This window comes from Xenia sp. Carnegie-2017, unplaced genomic scaffold, assembly GCF_021976095.1.
Source record: "Xenia sp. Carnegie-2017 unplaced genomic scaffold, XeniaSp_v1 HiC_scaffold_1, whole genome shotgun sequence".
NCBI lineage: Eukaryota > Metazoa > Cnidaria > Anthozoa > Malacalcyonacea > Xeniidae > Xenia > Xenia sp. Carnegie-2017.
The window spans coordinates 4,050,922-4,069,467 of record NW_025813402.1 but is presented as its reverse complement, the minus strand read 5'-3'; the positions used below and the strand labels follow the sequence as shown (position 1 = coordinate 4,069,467).

General features: G+C 30.7%; 2 protein-coding genes across 2 annotated transcripts; both read left to right on the top strand.

The window, feature by feature from the left end:
• The first annotated feature begins 2,657 nt into the window (after positions 1 to 2,657).
• Positions 2,658 to 3,950, top strand: LOC124441345 (trigger factor-like). Its single transcript, XM_046991796.1, has 5 exons — positions 2,658 to 2,764; positions 2,841 to 2,924; positions 3,209 to 3,325; positions 3,402 to 3,562; positions 3,816 to 3,950. Exons 1-5 carry the CDS (start codon positions 2,710 to 2,712, stop codon positions 3,849 to 3,851), a joined length of 453 nt encoding a protein of 150 aa, XP_046847752.1. The 5' UTR covers positions 2,658 to 2,709; the 3' UTR covers positions 3,852 to 3,950.
• Positions 3,951 to 5,866: 1,916 nt separating this feature from the next.
• Positions 5,867 to 11,645, top strand: LOC124435778 (epoxide hydrolase 4-like). Its single transcript, XM_046985736.1, has 11 exons — positions 5,867 to 6,189; positions 6,502 to 6,635; positions 6,713 to 6,783; positions 6,940 to 7,018; positions 7,272 to 7,336; positions 7,642 to 7,707; positions 8,955 to 9,006; positions 9,899 to 9,994; positions 10,146 to 10,325; positions 11,058 to 11,131; positions 11,396 to 11,645. The coding sequence occupies exons 1-11, from the start codon at positions 5,997 to 5,999 to the stop codon at positions 11,481 to 11,483; spliced, it is 1,098 nt and encodes a 365-aa protein (XP_046841692.1). The 5' UTR covers positions 5,867 to 5,996; the 3' UTR covers positions 11,484 to 11,645.
• The last annotated feature ends 6,901 nt before the right edge of the window (positions 11,646 to 18,546 follow it).

Genomic DNA, 18,546 nt, shown 5'->3' with positions numbered 1-18,546 from the left:
AGGCTTGTAAGAAATTCAATATAAAATACCTCTTATATCAATTGAACTGCTAAAGTGTTTAATGTATCGTCACAAAAAAAACAACGGCAGCTTTATATATTACATTAGATCAGTCATCTTTTTAACTAGATCTGAATTTTTTTGAGATCTCAAGAAGATCGACAGACATTTTTGTTACATTTGTGATTTAATCTCTAACAATTAAATTTAAGTGTTGTAAAGTTTCAATAAATCTCTCCGTTGACTCCATAAAAATGGAAGCTTTTTAATAATAAAGACAAATGCTTTTCAGTTATTTAGCTATGATTTTAGAACGGAGAAAACATGTTCACGAATTTTTAAAACTATCGATGTATAGTTGAGTTGATGAATAATATTCCAGCATTGATCGCTTGCATTGTCCATTACTTTAAAATCTTTTTCGTTATCACTCGTATGTGTGACCATGCAATGATCTACATGATAAATATAACCACTGAAGTGTTGAGTGTTTTAAGAAGAGATATTCTCTTTATGTACTGTGGAGAGTGAGCAAGACTGGTTTTCAGGCAAATTTGTTTGATTAATCATATGATGCATGTATTTTGAAATATGGCCAGAAGTTTGAAATCATGTTGCAAAATATACGGCTTTTGGTTATCAATGGTGCTTCAGTTTTATTTGATCAAGACAAAGATGATCTATTGTATAGCTGCAGTTCTTTAGTTGAACGCCTGAACGCACAGTTTTCTCTAGAACAGGTCTTGTAGAATTTATGGAGCCATTTTAGAAAGAAATCCTCTTTAAGCTATCGAAGAAATTTTGTCTGCTGAATGACACAGTTTTGCTAAGTGAAATAATTAAGGATTATACATAAAATATACTACACACATTTTGCAACTAAAACCATGGTTTATGTTCATTATAGACGCTAAAATCCTTTTAAGATATTTTAGGGTATCCGGGTGATCGAGAAGTGTTACAATGCGCAAAATATCTTGAACAGTAAAGACTAATAATATAGCGTTACATCAGATCCTGCATAACAAATGTATTGAGATCTATTGAGATATTTGAGAGTATCCGTGGAAAATAACGATGCATTAAAATCTCAAACAATAAATATGAGTTACATCATGTCTTACATAACAAAAATTGTCAGCAGCTAAAAATTTGCATTACGATGATTGAAAGTTATAAATCTCTTACTCTGTTACTATCACATTCTACACTCTAATTTCATTAACATTGTAACATTTGTAACATTGATGAAAACGCATGCATAGAAACTTGTGAAAAGCCAAAAAATGAGTTTTATTTTCTTTCTAAAGTTTGAATAATCCTAAAGAGCTTTGCGCCTTCAAAAATTTTAACTTCAATATTTAGAAGATTAGCATAGAAATATTCAAGAATCAACTTTTTGATCTTTCACAAACTCAGTACTTCGCAAGAGTTTCTCACTTTTTTCAATTGATTCCGAATACCAATATAAATGTATTATAACATTCAATCAGTTGCGTCTCTTCACAATTTATATGGTATATGTCATATATCTTCAAGCCTTATGTGATATGTAATCATCGCACTACTTATCTACAATTTCTTTTGCTTGAAGTCCGTCTTTCCGTTTCTAACACCTCACGTGTTGTAAATATATCACGTGTATGTGAAGTATTGTACATCAGTCTTTATAAATATTGCTTTGTAATAAAGTCGAAAATTGGCAGTTTCTACCGGCGTCGGTCTTGGGTTCAATCGTATTTTGCTTCTCATTGATGTCTTGTTGTTTTTTTGAATTCGTTTTTTATTTAGTTCATTGTTGTATGAAATTACTGTAAACCACATCTCTAATCACACCAAACTCGTCAATAGCGAATAAAATTAGTGAGCAAGTTTTTCAGTAGAAGCCCGATAGCTCAAACTTCACGCTTACACCAAGTAAATTCATTTTCCCCTGAAAATATTCATAGTGCTATGTAACGCCAACATATTTCACTAAAACATATGGATGACTGTTCTCAAGACAATATATTCAGTCATATTTGGAATTAACAAGCTACATCTATTTCACTGAAGAATAGCATTTTTTCAGAATAGCATTACTTACGTCGGATGCCCCAAAATTACTTTCTAGTCCAAGCACTTCGACTTACATATGCACGACTTTTGAGACTCGTACATATATATTGAAGATAAAACTACACATTTTTTAGACACTTTGGTTTCGAAAAAGTTCTCTGGGCTACCAAGAAAATATTCAATACAAAATTCGTCAATGTATACCTAAAACAAGATTTAGCAATATTTTCTTGACCTTAATTATTGCTTACAATTTTAAATTTGGGTCATATATGATGACAAGAGTTCAGTTTATTGTTTGTAAGTTAATTATTTCTTGCCCATATGAATCATGTCCGTCCGAGGGATACTCATCTCTTTGTCTTGTTATCCTACATGTAACTTAGACGTCAAGTGCTCTTGTAAAAAAAGGATGAAAATCAACATACATTCAAATTTGTTTTCTTTCAATAATATCAAGGTGACTCAAGGTAACACTAAGATGATGACATTTCTTTTTCCATGGAGATTTTTTTTTGTCTTAAAGAATGCAAACCACTTGATTTGAGTTTATAAAAAGGAAAGAAAAAAATAAGTTTGCACTCAGTTCCACTGTGGTGACAAAAGTTGATTCATTGCGCACCGAGGAAAGTTGTGATATTATCAAGAAAAATGAAGACTGGAATTTTTTTGGCTCTTTTAGTTTTAGGAGTTGCATTCACATTTGGTATTTATTCATAACATGATTGTTCATTAACTTTACAGTAGATGCTACTGTTTTAATATTTTTATGATGCATTTAGCTCTTCCCACTGAAGAAGACCAGGTTCAAAATGCAAATGCTCTTGAAAGCGATGAAAATGCAAAGATTCCTGAAAGCGATGAAGGTATAAATATCGTTAAATTAATATTCTAGGCTTGTATATTTTATTTCCCTTTATTTTCTTCAGTTCTCTTACTTGTACAATTGGCTTATTTCGTTTACCAACAAAAACCTTACATTGTTCACGAAGATTAAATTTTAACTATATTCTGAAATTGTTAAGCATAATTTTGTGTTATGTGTTAGTTGTTTCAGTTGTCTGTATAATTTGTATAAACGTTAACTCAGTTTTTAAAGACGCAAATTTTGCTTTATTTTTGCTTCATATTATTTTGAATTTTTCCTAAGATTTGACAAAAGATGTCGAGAGTGTTGATGATGAAGATCATGACATAGAAGAAGACGAAGAAGATGAAGAAGATGACGAAGAAGATGACGAAGAAAATGATCCAAAGTTATTGATATGTGTGTATAGAGCTAATAATACACTTAATAAAATGAGTAAACAAGATAAATAACCTATTTAATTTAAATTCTTAAGTCCGTCGTCGATGCAGAAGATGCCAAAGAAAAGTCATTTACCGTTACCGTAAAAGACCTTACTATGGAAGATACAAGTTGCACTGTCGTCGTCCTTGTTACTGCAGACGTCGCTGTTTGTACAGAAAATGTTATGGTGGTTACACCTGCAAGAGATGGAGGGTTAGTACACTTTATAGTAAATACATATGACTTCATGATTGTTTAACTATTCCCAACACTTTAAACTGTTCTCTACAATGGATCTTAAAAATAAAAATTATTTGTCAAAATAATATTGCCAAATGAATGGAATTATGGACTTATCTAATTATGTAACTCTAATCCTTTGTTTTTGTTTTGAAGCTGACAGTAACAGATTTATTTACTGCAAGCTTTACAAAAATGCTAAAAATCAGATTTCTCTCTTCCACAGTGCTCGCGTCGTTATTCAAAAAAATGCTATTGGTGATTATCAAGATCAAGGAAACCGGATTTATTAAGAAACTTGTAGACATACATTAACCAAAATGTATTTGTAGAACAGCAGAAATAAATAGTTAAAATTGCATATGCATTTGTATTATTGTTTTGAAATCATCTTTGAAAGCGATCAAACAAACTTCTAAATGAGCAAAAAATATTAATGGCTTAGGGTTAATATATAAATTTAAACTATGGGGTGATGTGGATAAATTGGGGATATTTGTCATACGTAAATCTTCAACGTGATATTTTCTGCCAAATATCTCAGTAACTTTACGTTATTATATGTGTGTGGAACAAGAGTCACATCACCATGTCTACAAACACGTTATTTTTCTCTGCATTGCCGCATATTTTTACTCATTTTCCACAAATGAGTAACATTGATCTGAATAATAACGTGAATCGTTCGTTTTTATTTAATCATGATCGAGTTTTCCAATCTGCTAGTCTTAATGAAGATGATTGTTTTTATCAATGCAAATTTCTAAAATTGCTGCGACATAAATGAAACAAAAATTAAGCCATCAAAATTTATTGAATAATACGTGCGATGGATATACAGGTACAATGATGATATATTTTATGATTGTAGCCTTCGTGGGAACTACCTTCGCTATAGGTAACATATATTAAACGTACTTTTATGAACTGCCTGCGTTTTTCGTGTTTTGATGATAGTTATCCAGGTCGATGCTAAAGTAAAACTCATTGCAAAATATGAGTGTATTGTAAACGTTGCATTTCTACGAATCAATAAAAAGTATTTCGAAGGTTTTTAGTTTCATTTTCCTTTTTACGCAATGTATCAGTGTTTTGATGAAATTTTGTCACCTAATAAAGTTTTAATTGGATTTTCATTACCCTAAAATATACGAGTGAAGTGATCATTTTTCAGTGTTAAATAATGACTATGCATTAGCACAACTAAAAATACCAAGAGTGGTACAGTTTATCTTTAAAGCTTTTGATCTTTTACTTATTCCGGCAAAATAATGATTTTGTATTTAGATCGTCCTTGCCAATCATGTCGACGAATGATGTGAAGACTTGCCCCTGGTCTTAAGCTTTACTGCATTTCTAGATGCAAATGCAAAAGCCAATACAATGGACGATTCAGATCTGTTTATACACGCAAAATACAGGTTACTTTTCTACACCTAACTCATTCCAAACTAAATTCACGTCTCCCTTCTTAGATTAATAAAATATATAGACCTGCTATCAATATTTGTAATCTTTTTTCCAAACTCAAATTTTCCTACACGGTGTGTAAACTCCTATATACACTATACTTTCTTGATTCTACTTACGGTGCAGACCACCATAAAAAAATTATAATTCTTATCATTCTCCAATTAGAATTTTATTAACTTCTTAATTCATATAATTTTATAAATCTTTTCCTCTTGCGACTACATATAATCTTCACTATTTTTTATGGAAACTTAAAATAGTGTAATTTAATTCGGATGCCTGATAACATGAAGTTAATTATTTCACATGACAGTAATGCGCTAGTAGCATTTCTTGAGCCATTTTTCAAAATGCTTGGTTTTGCAATTTGCATCAAGGAGCAATTTCCTTTTTGGAAATCAAGCAGCAATTAATATTAAAAAAAAAAGTATGAAAAAGTTGCAAGGTGAATTCTTAATGTACATTATATTTTATGACAGTCTTTACTCAAATATTTCTTCATACAACGCCAAATTTGTCCAGAAAAAAAGAAATCACGCTGATCAGTGGGGAAAAGGAACATATGCACTTAGTAACGATAAAATTGCTAAACTTAAGTCATGTCATTATTTTCTCGAATTTATTTTTACATATTAGATTAGAATTGCATATCTTGGAATTGCAATAACAACAAACTGTCTGAATAGCAAGGTGAAACACAAAACTGAAAGGATTCATTTGAAAATTACGTGCAATTTGACTCCAATATTTTGATTTGAACATATCAAATCACGTCACGTGTTAAAGATTTTGTTCAATTCTCAATTCTTGTATTTCTTGTACAACGAAGAGGACAAAGTCCACGGTTATCGTAATTTGCTTTTAAGATTTATGTCATTCAGGCTGTAAAATTCGTGCTAATTTTCAATATTTCATATACAAGTTCCAACCTAAAATGAGCAGTATAGTCAGAAATTTAAATTGTATTGTGGACTATATTTTAAGACATGTTCTAAAGAAATTGATTGCTTATGTCCTTATTTACGTATTGGCAATACTGTATGGAGTTTTGGTGCTTGTTCGCGTACTGTTGAAAGTTCTCCGTGAAGGCACACAGATTTTGAAAACTTCGCCCCCAATGGAAAACGGTAGACTTCTTTTCTTTATCACATATATGTTGTATTTAGTATATATCACAAGTAACTATTTCTTGTTTAAATAATTAATGTACATCTTATCTTTGCAATGGATTTTTATGACCACAAAATTCAAAAGGATCTAGATTTCTTATCTTTCTTAGGTGGAAACAGAAATGACAATGTAATTGTTGAGTCTCTTTTTGCTTGCAACATGATTATCACTGCATTGATAGACTTTGTACCTTGACAGTCTTTAGCAACACAATTTTGAAGTGAAATTATTGTAACATATTACTTTAATTGTATGCTATGTATCTTTAGCTCCTGCATGCCTACATGATGAAAGTGTTGGAATTCACAATTATATCACCACTAAATCTAGTATGAACTTTCATTATGTGGCTAATGGAGAAGTAGGGCAACCCTTGATGTTACTTCTTCATGGCTTTCCTGAGGTAAGGCAAATATTATCATTTTACTGCTATAGATTGAGAAACAACCCAGTTATAGTTCACTTATTTTTCTGAATTAGTTTTGGTATTCATGGCGCTTTCAGTTAAGGGAATTTTCAAATGATTATCGAGTTGTTGCTGTAGACATGCGGTAAATTAGCAAATTTACAAAATGTATATTCTACTGTTGAATTATTTACATGAGAAATGACTTAAGATAGATTGAAAGATATTGTTGAAAAAAGTCAATGAATTCAATCACTGATTTTTAACATTCTGTTACAATAGCCAACATTCAATTTTTTAGAGGTTATGGGCTGAGCTATAAACCAAGATCATCTTCAAAGTATAATTTGTTCTATCTTGTTCAAGACATCGAAGAAATAGTAAGAAAAATTATTTGTTTAAATTACATCTACAGTTTGTGTAACTATATATTTATTGAAATCATTTAAATACATTATCACTTTAAAACTTCCTGTCATACTATCTCATTATATTGTACCAATGATTACATGTCAATTTAATACATTGAAGTGCATTTTGTATTTCTAAAGTTCTGTACATTTTGGTACACTTGAGGATATTGTGTTTGTATAAAGTATTTTACAACATTGCATTTTTGTCTGTTTGTTTTAGGTTGAAGCACTTGGTTATACATCATGTACATTAGTTGGACATGATTTCGGAGGAATGATTGCATGGTATAATATTTAAAATAATTTCTTCTATGTTTGATAGTCTTTCAATTTTTGATTTTTTTTTGGACTCAAAAACTTAATATTTCATTTAAACGTCAGTATTTCCAAGCGGTATTAATGCTCATTTGACTTTGTGTCTGATTTTAGTGAATCAGCATGGAGCATATAAATTTTTTCTAATACTAACATCAGTAACATCATTAGCATAATTTTATAAAATATAACAATTATGCCTCATAGATTTTGCATTACACCATAACTTTACAAATTACAACTCTTTAAAATTTTCTAAATTTTGGCATTTCTAGTGCTGTTGCTCATCGTTCTCCTAAAATGGTTGAAAAACTTGTCATTCTCAATGCTCCTCATCCCAAGTAAGTCAATGAACTTGTCATTTCTTGAACACATATATCCACATGATTTTTTTGATGGTTCAATTCGGTCCTATACTCAGTGGTCCTTCTAAAGAACGCCCGTCAATGCTCGGAGAAATTCGTTGAAAGCTCGGGTGTCGAGAATAATATCAAAAAATGTCTGGAGTGAAATCATGTTGTAGTAATAAGCAGGAAGAAAAATGAAGCTAATAATAAGAGGAAAAATCATTAGTACTTTGTCCTTGTTCTTATATTTTCTACTTTCTTTTTTGTCCAATTTTTTCTTGGTAATTGTACATTTAAATATCTATCCGTCGAAATCACTTGTTTGTTTTTGCTAGTAATCCAGGCATAAGCTTTTTGAAAAGTTGGTATTTCTCTTTCTCCTTTTTTTTCTTCCAATGCATGCTTGAAATTTTGCTCATTCATGAGGTCAGCTCGTGGATTCTTTTAGTTTATGTCGTGCTCTTTTGCAATCACTTTCTGGCAGCTTCACGATTCGATAATGTTTGTCAATCAAACGCAGATAGTTTCATTGTCTTCCAGTTTGATGATAATTTCATTATATGATTTACATAATAGACTTGTAATAACTATTTTTCCAGTAAATTGGTATCCACTTATTGTCTTGTCTGGCTCCTATAAGAAATAATTTTGCTTCCACTTCATTAAAATAATCAGTGAATAACGAGCAGCGCTCATAAAAATCCTAGTTATCGTTGCGATAAATCAACCCATCCTATACTTATTACTAGTATCACGATTTATCTCCGAAAATTCTCTATGAACACCCAGGTATTCTTGGGCATTCCTGCAGTAGACAACGCGTTTTTGCGATACTAGTGATTTCTCATCACTATAGAATTGATTTTCATCAAATCAGTAAATGTATTATTTAAAAATGCAGACTTTTTATTGTACTAGTGTTTTCTCTGCTTACTATACTAACATGATTTCACTGTAGGCATTCTTTCTTGACACCCGGGCATTTAAGGAATTTCTTCTGGCATTCCTGGACGTTCTTTATTAGTACCCAATTTAATTATGATTTCGTCAGTAAAAACATTGCTATTAATATATAAAAATTGGTGGTAGCAATATAAGTTTTTCTTCTGTAAATTTAGTATTAATTGGCGGGACTACAGCTAATTGCATATTACTTAAGAGATTGTAAGATAATGTAATGATGTAGGTTGAATTAATTATTTTGTTTTAATGTGTGTGTTCTACTTTTCATTTTTTTAAAGAATATTTACTGATTTTCTTTTTTCTGATTGGAGGCAATTCCTAATGTCCTGGGTACGTTGAACAATTACATGCAGTTGTGTCATGTATCAAATTTTATATTTTTTTTGTGTCAAATTTTCTAAAATTTACTATATTGCAGGAGTATGCAACTTACTAATTTTTTAGGTACATACAGTATGTATCGAAAAGGTTTAGTTTTTGAAAAAGTTTAGTTTTTGAAAAAGTTCTCTAAAATAAGACGCGCGCGGAATAAGCAAAAATGTTTTGTGATTTTTTGTACTTTAATCAGTGAACTTGGAATTTTCGCGTTTTTGCATTTCAAACCTGGTTTTAGTATGTACATCGTTAGCTTTCTGCATTGTCATACATCTGCATAAATTAAAGTATGGAATTTGCCAGTCAGTTCCCAAAGGTAAAGTCATTGGATAAAGTGTAAGAATTTAGTTAGGTATCCGGTTAGGTAGTTTAATGTAACGAGCTCCTTTTTGAATAGCCATAGCTATACCACAGGTCTGTTGTGTCTATTGAAGGTCTTGTTTCAAACCTTTAACATGGCTGATTTTAAACATATCAATGTTGGATGCAAAATGGTGTTACCACTGGTGTGTTACCTGTAACAGAGAACGTTTTAGTAATTAAAATCACTAAACGTTTCTGAATATTCCCAGCGCATCTTATTTCAGAGAATTTCTTCCAAGAGTTTACTTTTTTAATACATCCTGTATTAAATAGGCATGTGTTTGTATGATATTTGCTCTACACCAGGGAACTATATCCTAAATCATTGAGATGATTGAAGTCATTGTTGTAGTTCATTCAGCCTGTCGATGAGTCATGTGACTAAAATCACATATTTGCATGTCCACCACCACCAGCCCTTCCCTCCCCACCTGCAAAGTGACTGTTAAAAGGTTGACCGTAATAGTTGTTATATTTTTTCTAGTACATATTTTTCTTCCAACTTCCTTATTTTCCTGAATTATATTTGTCAATGGGTGATTATCGTAACATTGAAGATGCTTACCTTGGAACATATTATGTAAGTAAGATCTCTCGTTCAACACTATATACTTACTTATACTTCACTGATACGAAAAAAGATTTTTTTCAACTTTTTATTTTTTTCTAGTTTTGCGATGTTTTTTTTATTGTTATTTTAGCACATTACGTTTTCTTATATGATATTTCAGGGATTTGGCAATAAGGCAAACGTGAATGACATGGACTTCGCAGCGTTTAAATTTGCAATTTCTCAGCCTGGTGCTCTTACTGCAGCCATTAATTATTACAGGAACTTTTTTTCTTTATGCCTAAATGATGGATGGTTACAAGGTCAAAAACTCATTACTTCACCAACATTAATTGTTTGGGTAAGATATATACACCGATTGATTTTTTTTGTGTATTGTTTTTGTTGAATTCCGGAAGTTCAAGTGTTTTTACAAATTGATATTGGTTGAACAATCTTAGGAACTACCAAACCATCAAAGAATGTGCTTATGAAAGGACAATTTAGTATTTCAATTATATATTTATTAAAAAATAGCTTTTGAAATCACTGTAGACTTTAACTGTTTATGCACCTCTTTGTCCTTAAAAGAAAAAAAGCATTTTAATGCTTCATCAACACAACCAACCAACCAAGTGACGTTATTTTTGCTATGTGAACTTGTGCTCCCTAGAGTTAACAGACTCACTAATTATTGGATGAGGTTGAGCATGATATCAAGAACTATACAGACCGAGGTCAATGTTATCTGCCGAAATGAAGCTGAATAATTCTTGATATCATGCGATAAACGAATTCCATAATTGTTTTATTATTCACCTCAGTTAACTGAAATATTATTAAAACTGATAAATGTAAAACATTTTCAAACCTTCGCTAATTTGTCGCTGAAACAAAACGGTGATAAACATCGTTGTTTTGATTTTTTTCAAAACCGACTTTCAATGGCGTCCATATTTGTAGAAACTATTATCTGTAGGTATGACGTCATACCTACAGATATCGAGAATTATCTGCAGGTAGTTGACCAATCACAGCCGAGAATGCCCACATAGTGAATAATAATAAATTTTTATCACGTTTCTTGAACTAGGGTGATCGAGATCTGTCTCTCAGAAAAAACTGTTTGGAATCCATACCAAGTTTTGTTGAGACATCTACCATAAGGTAAACAATTGTTAAAGATCGTTTGTCATCAAAATGAGATACTGTCAAGCATTGTATTGAAAAGAAAAATGTTTTACAAAATGTTTTACTCATAGGGCTATAGGGTTAAGATTAGGGATATCGTTATTGTTATGGTTATACTTACGCAATCGATTGTATTGATTTAGAAAATATTTACCAACAGGTTTTTATGTAGAGATTTTAGTTAAGTTAGTCATACATTTTGAAATACGAATTTCATATAAATCTATGTTTTTTATACAGATTTGTTGGCGGAGCCAGTCATTGGGTTCAACAAGACGAACCGCAAATTGTCAACGATTTCATTCGAGAATTTTTGCAGTCTAATTAAGTGTTGAAATATGAAAAAAATTCTAAAGAAATTAATTGTATTGAATATGTTTTATTTCATAGAACATTTAATTTGTTACATGAAATAACGACTTTTTCACGTGATTAAACGATTGCATGATTACATGATTACATGAAATAACAACTATTTTTACAAACTATAGTCTTTGGTGTTAAAATATGTGAAACTGCGTGAACTATAGTGTTTTGTGTCATAATGCGTGAACTATAGTCTTTGGCATGAAAATGGCTTTAAAATGCGTGAACTAGTCTTTGTTGTTAAAATACGTGAAAATAGTCTTTGAAGACTATAGTTCACGCATTTTCACAAATTTTTATGCAAAAAATACAATTTAATCATTTTCACATTTTCATGCAAAGACTATAAATCACGCATTCTCACACGTTTTTCTGCACAAAATATAATTTAAACTTGTTTTTACATTTTCATGGAAAGACTAACATTCACGCATTTTCACACTTAAATGTTATCTTTGCAGAAACTATTATAACAAATTACATAATCCCTTTTTTCCATGAAGCCCATGCATGCTTTCGTTTATGATGAAAGAGTCATATTGCATAAGGGGGCTCTCGTTCATCACGAGAGAGTTATGAGAAAGTTATATTGTTAAAGGTAATAAGTAAAAAACGTATAAACATGCTTAGAGTTTGTTTAAATTATAATTCAAAAAGGCAGAAATTGTTTGAACCTTTACAGTATCCTTGGATGTTCTAGTTTCTTTTATAAGAACAATTCTTGTAAAGAAAGAAGACAAATTTTGAAAACAAAAAATCACGTTTTCTGTTGATGCCTCCCTATACCCCGGGATAGTTAGCACTAGAGCGTCCTATGTTAACTAAGGGAACCACATAATCCTTATTTGTTTGCCATGAAGCATATGGATGGTTTGCTCGTGATACATGAGAAACAGTAAATGGGAGAGTTAAATCACAAAGATATAAAGCGATAAAAATGGTATAAAACATGTTTAAGGTTGTCTTTAATTATAAGTGTTAGATAAAGACAGGGTCATAAGAAGTTAATTGAAACATTGCTTGGTTTTTTTTATGAGAGGAAAACAAAAAGACAAAATTCGAAAGCAAAAACCCGTTTTCGGTCCATGCTTCCCGATACCTCCTTAAGCTCAAGGCACTAGAACGCCGCATGTTAACGTTTCGGTAGGAGATTTCGGCCCCTCCACGCTATCCTACTTGGGAGATGCCAATAGCAAGCTTCCGCCCATCAGACCCTGAGATCACCTGCGATAGGTTTTGCTCAGGGTACGCAGGGAGAGTGCGGTCGCCACCGAAGTGTGGGCCCTAAGCCACTGCATACTATATCGCACCCAGCTTCCACTGCTAGTTGACATCTACTATATGAAGTTTTAGCTTTATATATATATACCAAAATTTAAAGGCGTACGAAAGTTGTGGGATGATTGTTATCGTTACTGCGCATGCGCAGAAGATTTCTTTGATAATTTGCGACTAAGTGAGTTAATTGACACAAATGTAGTGCAAATACGTATAGTTGGTCGTTTTCATGACTATGAACAACTACTCGAGTGGACTGCGCATGCTCGAGCGCATGCGCAGATGATTTCTCTATTAAATTGTTACTAAGCATGCTATTTACTTCAAAATTGCTGCTAGTAGATGCAGTTGGTCGTTGCTACGACCATGAACTTGGGTATCTGGTCAAGTTGATTGCGCATGCTCAAGCAGACTGCGCATGCGCAATTAATTTGTGTTAAAACTTGTGACTGAACGAGCTAATTACTCCAAAATCGGTACTAGTACATTCAGTTGGTCGTTACCATGAGCTTGGAGAGTTTGTGGTGTTGACAACATATACTCAGATTCTCAATTAATTTGTGACAGAGCGAGCTCTGAAATTGGTGATTGTAAATGCGCTGAGCAAGTTTTCAATCATATATTTTTGGAATGCTTTTTGTCCTCTTAAGCTAGTTTTGACAAATGCATATGAGAGTCATCAACACTTTGCTACGGCACTCGTAATATCCGTGACAACGTTAAAAATGTTTTTTTATTTTTCTCTATAACTTAATGCCTGTATATTGCATGTCATATTCAAGCTTTCCTTTGATTTGACGGAAAATGGTTTTTATTCACTCTTACACCTTCTGCCTTTATAATTATTCGATCTGTATTTCGAAAATAATATTTACAAATGCCCGAAGAGAATCTTTTTATTTTATTGGCTCTCTTCTACGAAAACAATACTATGTCCGACCATTTGATTGCACGAATTTTGTAATTTGATCACGTTTTTTTGACACGTGTGTTTACAATCGGAAATATGGATTGCTTAATTGTACCTAGTTGCTTAGACTAATTGGATCCATTGTTATCCTGTAATGTATACCCCTGTGAAACACCAATGACCATACGTATTGTGTCTTTTATAACCTCTATTCTTGTTCTCCACTTCATCATGTATCCATATTTCTTCTATTTTAGGTCTCAGCTCAACACAACCCTTGTTTGAAGTTCCTAAAACATTGATCTACCCAAGAAAGATCTCTGGTGGTAAAATGTTAGGTATGGCTAGTGGTTGGTCATCGTCATTTGAGCCTTGTGACACCAGTTCAGTTGACGTTAATTGTCCTGAAGACGTTGAGGAGGTTGCTTGTAAAGCGTCGCCCAAACCAGAATTTAGTTTTCATGGTATGCTAACGGATTACGCGAACGTTGTTAGCAAGAAGTTCACATCAAATATTTATGGTCTCGTTCCATCGTCTTCTGAGAAGGTTTCATGTTCATCCTGTATCTTTCACCAATGTTACAAATGCTTAGTTTTTTTATGTTTTTTGAAATTGTCGTTTTAATGACTATTATTTTAGAGCATAGACATTGAGGAATCTAGAGGTAGTACAGGTATTTTTAACATTTTTTTTGTTGAAAAGTCTCTAGTTTCAATTCTTCAAAATTTCTCATCTTAATTTTCATCTTTAGTTTAGAATCCTTTCGATACGAGAAATGCTCGGGATTTGTGGTACTTTATACGAAATATTGAATTTAAGTTTTATAGCTTTAATAACTCTTATCTGTCCATCGTAACTTTGCTATAATTCTATGGATAAATTATGTTTTCATACTTAATACATTATTGGTGATCCTACTTCACCTGAAGATGTTCAGCAAGAACGACGTATGAAGTTTTATTCGTTAATTAACAATATATCCCGGGAAAAAGGGTTAGATGGCCAAAATTATAAATGTAATGGTTGTTCCAGACCATTTGGAATGGGTATAATCAATCAATTCTCGACTTGTTATTTCCATAATAACTCAAATATATTTATTTTCAAATATCTTAGTTTTTTAAATCTTATCTTTGTAGAAACTATTATAACAAAGCACATAATCTCTTTTTTCCATGAAGCCCATGGATGCTGTCGTTCATGATGAAAGAGTCATATTGTTTAAGGAGGCTCGCGTTCATCACGAGAGAGTTATGAGAAAGTTACATTGTAAAAGGTAAAAAGTAAAAAACGTATAAACATGCTTAGAGTTTGTTTAAATTATAATTCAAAAAGGCAGGAGTTGTTTGAATCTTTCAAGTATAACTGGACATTCTAGTTTCTTTTATGAGAAGAATTCTTGAGTTATATTCTTGAAAAATTCGTGAGTTATAGTCTTTTGGTGCAAATGCGTAAGCTATAGTATTTTGCATGAAAATTCGTAATATATTGTCTTTCACATGAAAATGCGTGAATTATAGTCTCTTGGTGAAAATGAGTGAATTATAGTCTTTTGCATGAAAATTTGTGAATTATAGTCTTTTGGTGAAAATACGTGAATTATAGTCTTTTGCATGAAAATATGTGAATTATAGTGTTTTGCATGAAAATTCGTGAATTATAGTCTTTTGGTGAAAATACATGAATTATAGTCTTTTGCATGAAAATTCGTGAATTATAGTCTTTTGGTGAAAATACGTGAATTATAGTCTTTTGCATGAAAATTCGTGAATTATAGTCTTTTGCATAAAAATTCGTGAATTATAGTCTTTTGCATGAAAATTCGTGAATTATAGTCTTTTACATGAAAAATCGTGAATTATAATCTTTTGCATGAAAAATCGTGAATTATAGTCTTTACATGAACAATCATGAATTATAGTCTTTTACATGAAAAATCGTGAATCATAGTCATTTACATGAAAAAAGTGTAAATTATAGTCTTTTGTGAAAAATTGTGAAAATTTGTGAAAATGCGTGAATTATAGTCTTTTTGTGAATAATTGTGAAAATTTGTGAAAATGCGTGAATTATAGTCTTTTTGTGAAAAATTGTGAAAATTTGTGAAAATGCGTGAATAATAATCTTTTTGTGAAAAATTGTGAAAATTTGTGAAATTGACTGAATTATAGTCTTTTTGTGAAAATTTGTTTAAATGCGTGAATTATAGTCTTTGTGTTAAACATTGTGAAAATGCGTGAATTATAGTCTTTTTGTGAAAAATTGTGAAAAATTGTGAAAATGCGTGAATTATAGTCTTTGTATGAAAAATTGTGAAAATGCGTGAATTATAGTCTTTTTGTGAAAAATTGTGAAAATTTGTGAAAATGCGTGAATCTTTTTGTGAAAAATTGTGAAAATTTGTGAAATTGACTGAATTATAGTCTTTGTGTTAAACATTGTGAAAATGCGTGAATTATTGTCTTTTTGTGAATAATTGTGAAAATGCGTGAATTATAGTCTTTTTGCAAAATTGTGAAAATTTGTGAAAATGCGTGAATTATAATCTATGTATGAAAAATTGCAAAAATTTGTGAAAATGCGTGAATTATAGTCTTTGTATGAAAAATGTGAAAATTTGTGAAAATGCGTGAATTATAGTCTTTGTATGAAAAATTGTGAAAATTTGTGAAAATGCGTGAATTATAGTCTTTGTATGAAAAATTGTGAAAATTTGTGAAAATGCGTGAATTATAGTCTTTTGTGTTAAATTGTGAAAATGCGTGAATTATAGTCTTTTGTGAAAAATGTGAAAATTTGTGAAAATGCGTGAATTATAGTCTTTTGTGAAAATTGTGAAAATTTGAAAATGCGTGAATTATAGTCTTTGTATGAAAAATTGTGAAAATTTGTGAAAATGCGTGAATTATAGTCTTTTGTGAAAAATTGTGAAAATTTGTGAAAATGCGTGAATTATAGTCTTTTGTGAAAAATTGTGAAAATTTGTGAAAATGCGTGAATTATAGTCTTTTGTGAAAATTGTGAAAATTTGTGAAAATGCGTGAATTATAGTCTTTTGTGAAAAATTGTGAAAATTTGTGAAAATGCGTGAATAATAGTCTTTTGTGAAAATTGTGAAAATTTGTGAATGCGTGAATTATAGTCTTTGTAGTGAAAATTGTGAAAATGCGTGAATTATAGTCTTTTTGTGAATAATTGTGAAAATGCGTGAATTATAGCTTTTTGTGAAAAATTGTGAAAATTTGTGAAAATGCGTGAATTATAGTCTTTTTGTGAAAAATTGTGAAAATTTGTGAAAATGCGTGAATTATAGTCTTTTTGTTAAAAATTGTGAAAATGCGTGAATTATAGTCTTTTTGTGAAAAATTGTGAAAATGCGTGAATTATAGTCTTTTTGTGAAAAATTGTGAAAATTTGTGAAAATGCGTGAATTATAGTCTTTGTATGAAAAATTGTGAAAATTGTGAAAATGCGTGAATTATAGTCTTTGTGTGAAAAATTGTGAAAATTTGTGAAAATTGCGTGAATTATAGTCTTTGTGTGAAAAATTGTGAAAATGCGTGAATTATAGTCTTTTTGTGAAAAATTGTGAAAATTTGTGAAAATGCGTGAATTATAGTTTTTTGTAAAAAATTATAAAAAATTGTGAAAATGACTGAATTTTAGTCTTTGTAGTAAACATTGTGAAAATGCGTGAATTATTGTCTTTTTGTGAATAATTGTGAAAATGCGTGAATTATAGTCTTTTGTGAAAAATTGTGAAAATTTGTGAAAATGCGTGAATTATAGTCTTTTATGAAAAATTGTGAAAATTTGTGAAAATGCGTGAATTATAGTCTTTTGTGAAAAATTGTGAAAATTTGTGAAAATGCGTGAATTATAGTCTTTGTGAAAAATTGTGAAAATTTGTGAAATGCTGAATTATAGTCTTTGTGTTAAATTAAAAATGAAAATGCGTGAATTATAGTCTTTTGTGAAAATTGTGAAAATGCGTGAATTATAGTCTTTGTGAAAAATTGTGAAAATTGTGAAAATGCGTGAATTATAGTCTTTGTATGAAAAATTGTGAAAATTTGTGAAAATGCGTGAATTATAGTCTTTGTATGAAAAATTGTGAAAATTTGTGAAAATGCGTGAATTATAGTCTTTGTGTTAAAAATTGTGAAAATGCGTGAATTATAGTCTTTTTGTGAAAAATTGTGAAAATTTGTGAAAATGCGTGAATTATAGTCTTTTTAATAAAAATTGTGAAAATTGAAAATGCGTGAATTATAGTCTTTGTGAAAATTGTGAAAAGTGTGAAAAATTGTGAAAAATTTGTGAAAATGCGTGAATTATAGTCTTTTGTGAAAAATTGTGAAAATTGTGAAAATGCGTGAATTATTGTCTTTTTGTTAAAAATTGTGAAAATGCGTGAATTATAGTCTTTTTGTGAAAATTGTGAAAATGCGTGAATTATAGTCTTTTGTGAAAAATTGAAAATTTGTGAAAATGCGTGAATTATAGTCTTTGTGTGAAAATTTGTGAAAATGCGTGAATTATAGTCTTTGTATGAAAAATGGTGAAAATTTGTGAAAATGCGTGAATTATAGTTTTTGTATGAAAATTGTGAAAATTTGTGAAAATGCGTGAATTATAGTCTCTTTGTGAAAAATTGTGAAAATTTGTGAAAATGCATGAATTATAGTCTTTTGTGAATAATTGTGAAAAGAAAAAGTCTGAAAAATTGTGAAAATGCGTGAATAATGTCTTTGTGAAAAATGTGTGAAAATTGTGAAAATGCGTGAATGAATAATCTTTTGTGAAAAATTGTGAAAATTTGTGAAAACTGAATTA

Coding starts and splice junctions, on each gene's coding strand:
- LOC124441345 (XM_046991796.1), top strand. CDS start 2,710: ATGAAGACTGGAATTTTTTTGGCTCTTTTAGTTTTAGGAGTTGCATTC. Junction 3,326..3,401: donor TGATCCAAAGTTATTGATAT/GTGTGTATAGAG, acceptor TAAATTCTTAAG/TCCGTCGTCGATGCAGAAGA. Junction 3,563..3,815: donor ACACCTGCAAGAGATGGAGG/GTTAGTACACTT, acceptor TCTCTTCCACAG/TGCTCGCGTCGTTATTCAAA.
- LOC124435778 (XM_046985736.1), top strand. CDS start 5,997: ATGAGCAGTATAGTCAGAAATTTAAATTGTATTGTGGACTATATTTTA. Junction 7,019..7,271: donor TTCAAGACATCGAAGAAATA/GTAAGAAAAATT, acceptor TGTTTGTTTTAG/GTTGAAGCACTTGGTTATAC. Junction 10,326..11,057: donor CACCAACATTAATTGTTTGG/GTAAGATATATA, acceptor TTCTTGAACTAG/GGTGATCGAGATCTGTCTCT.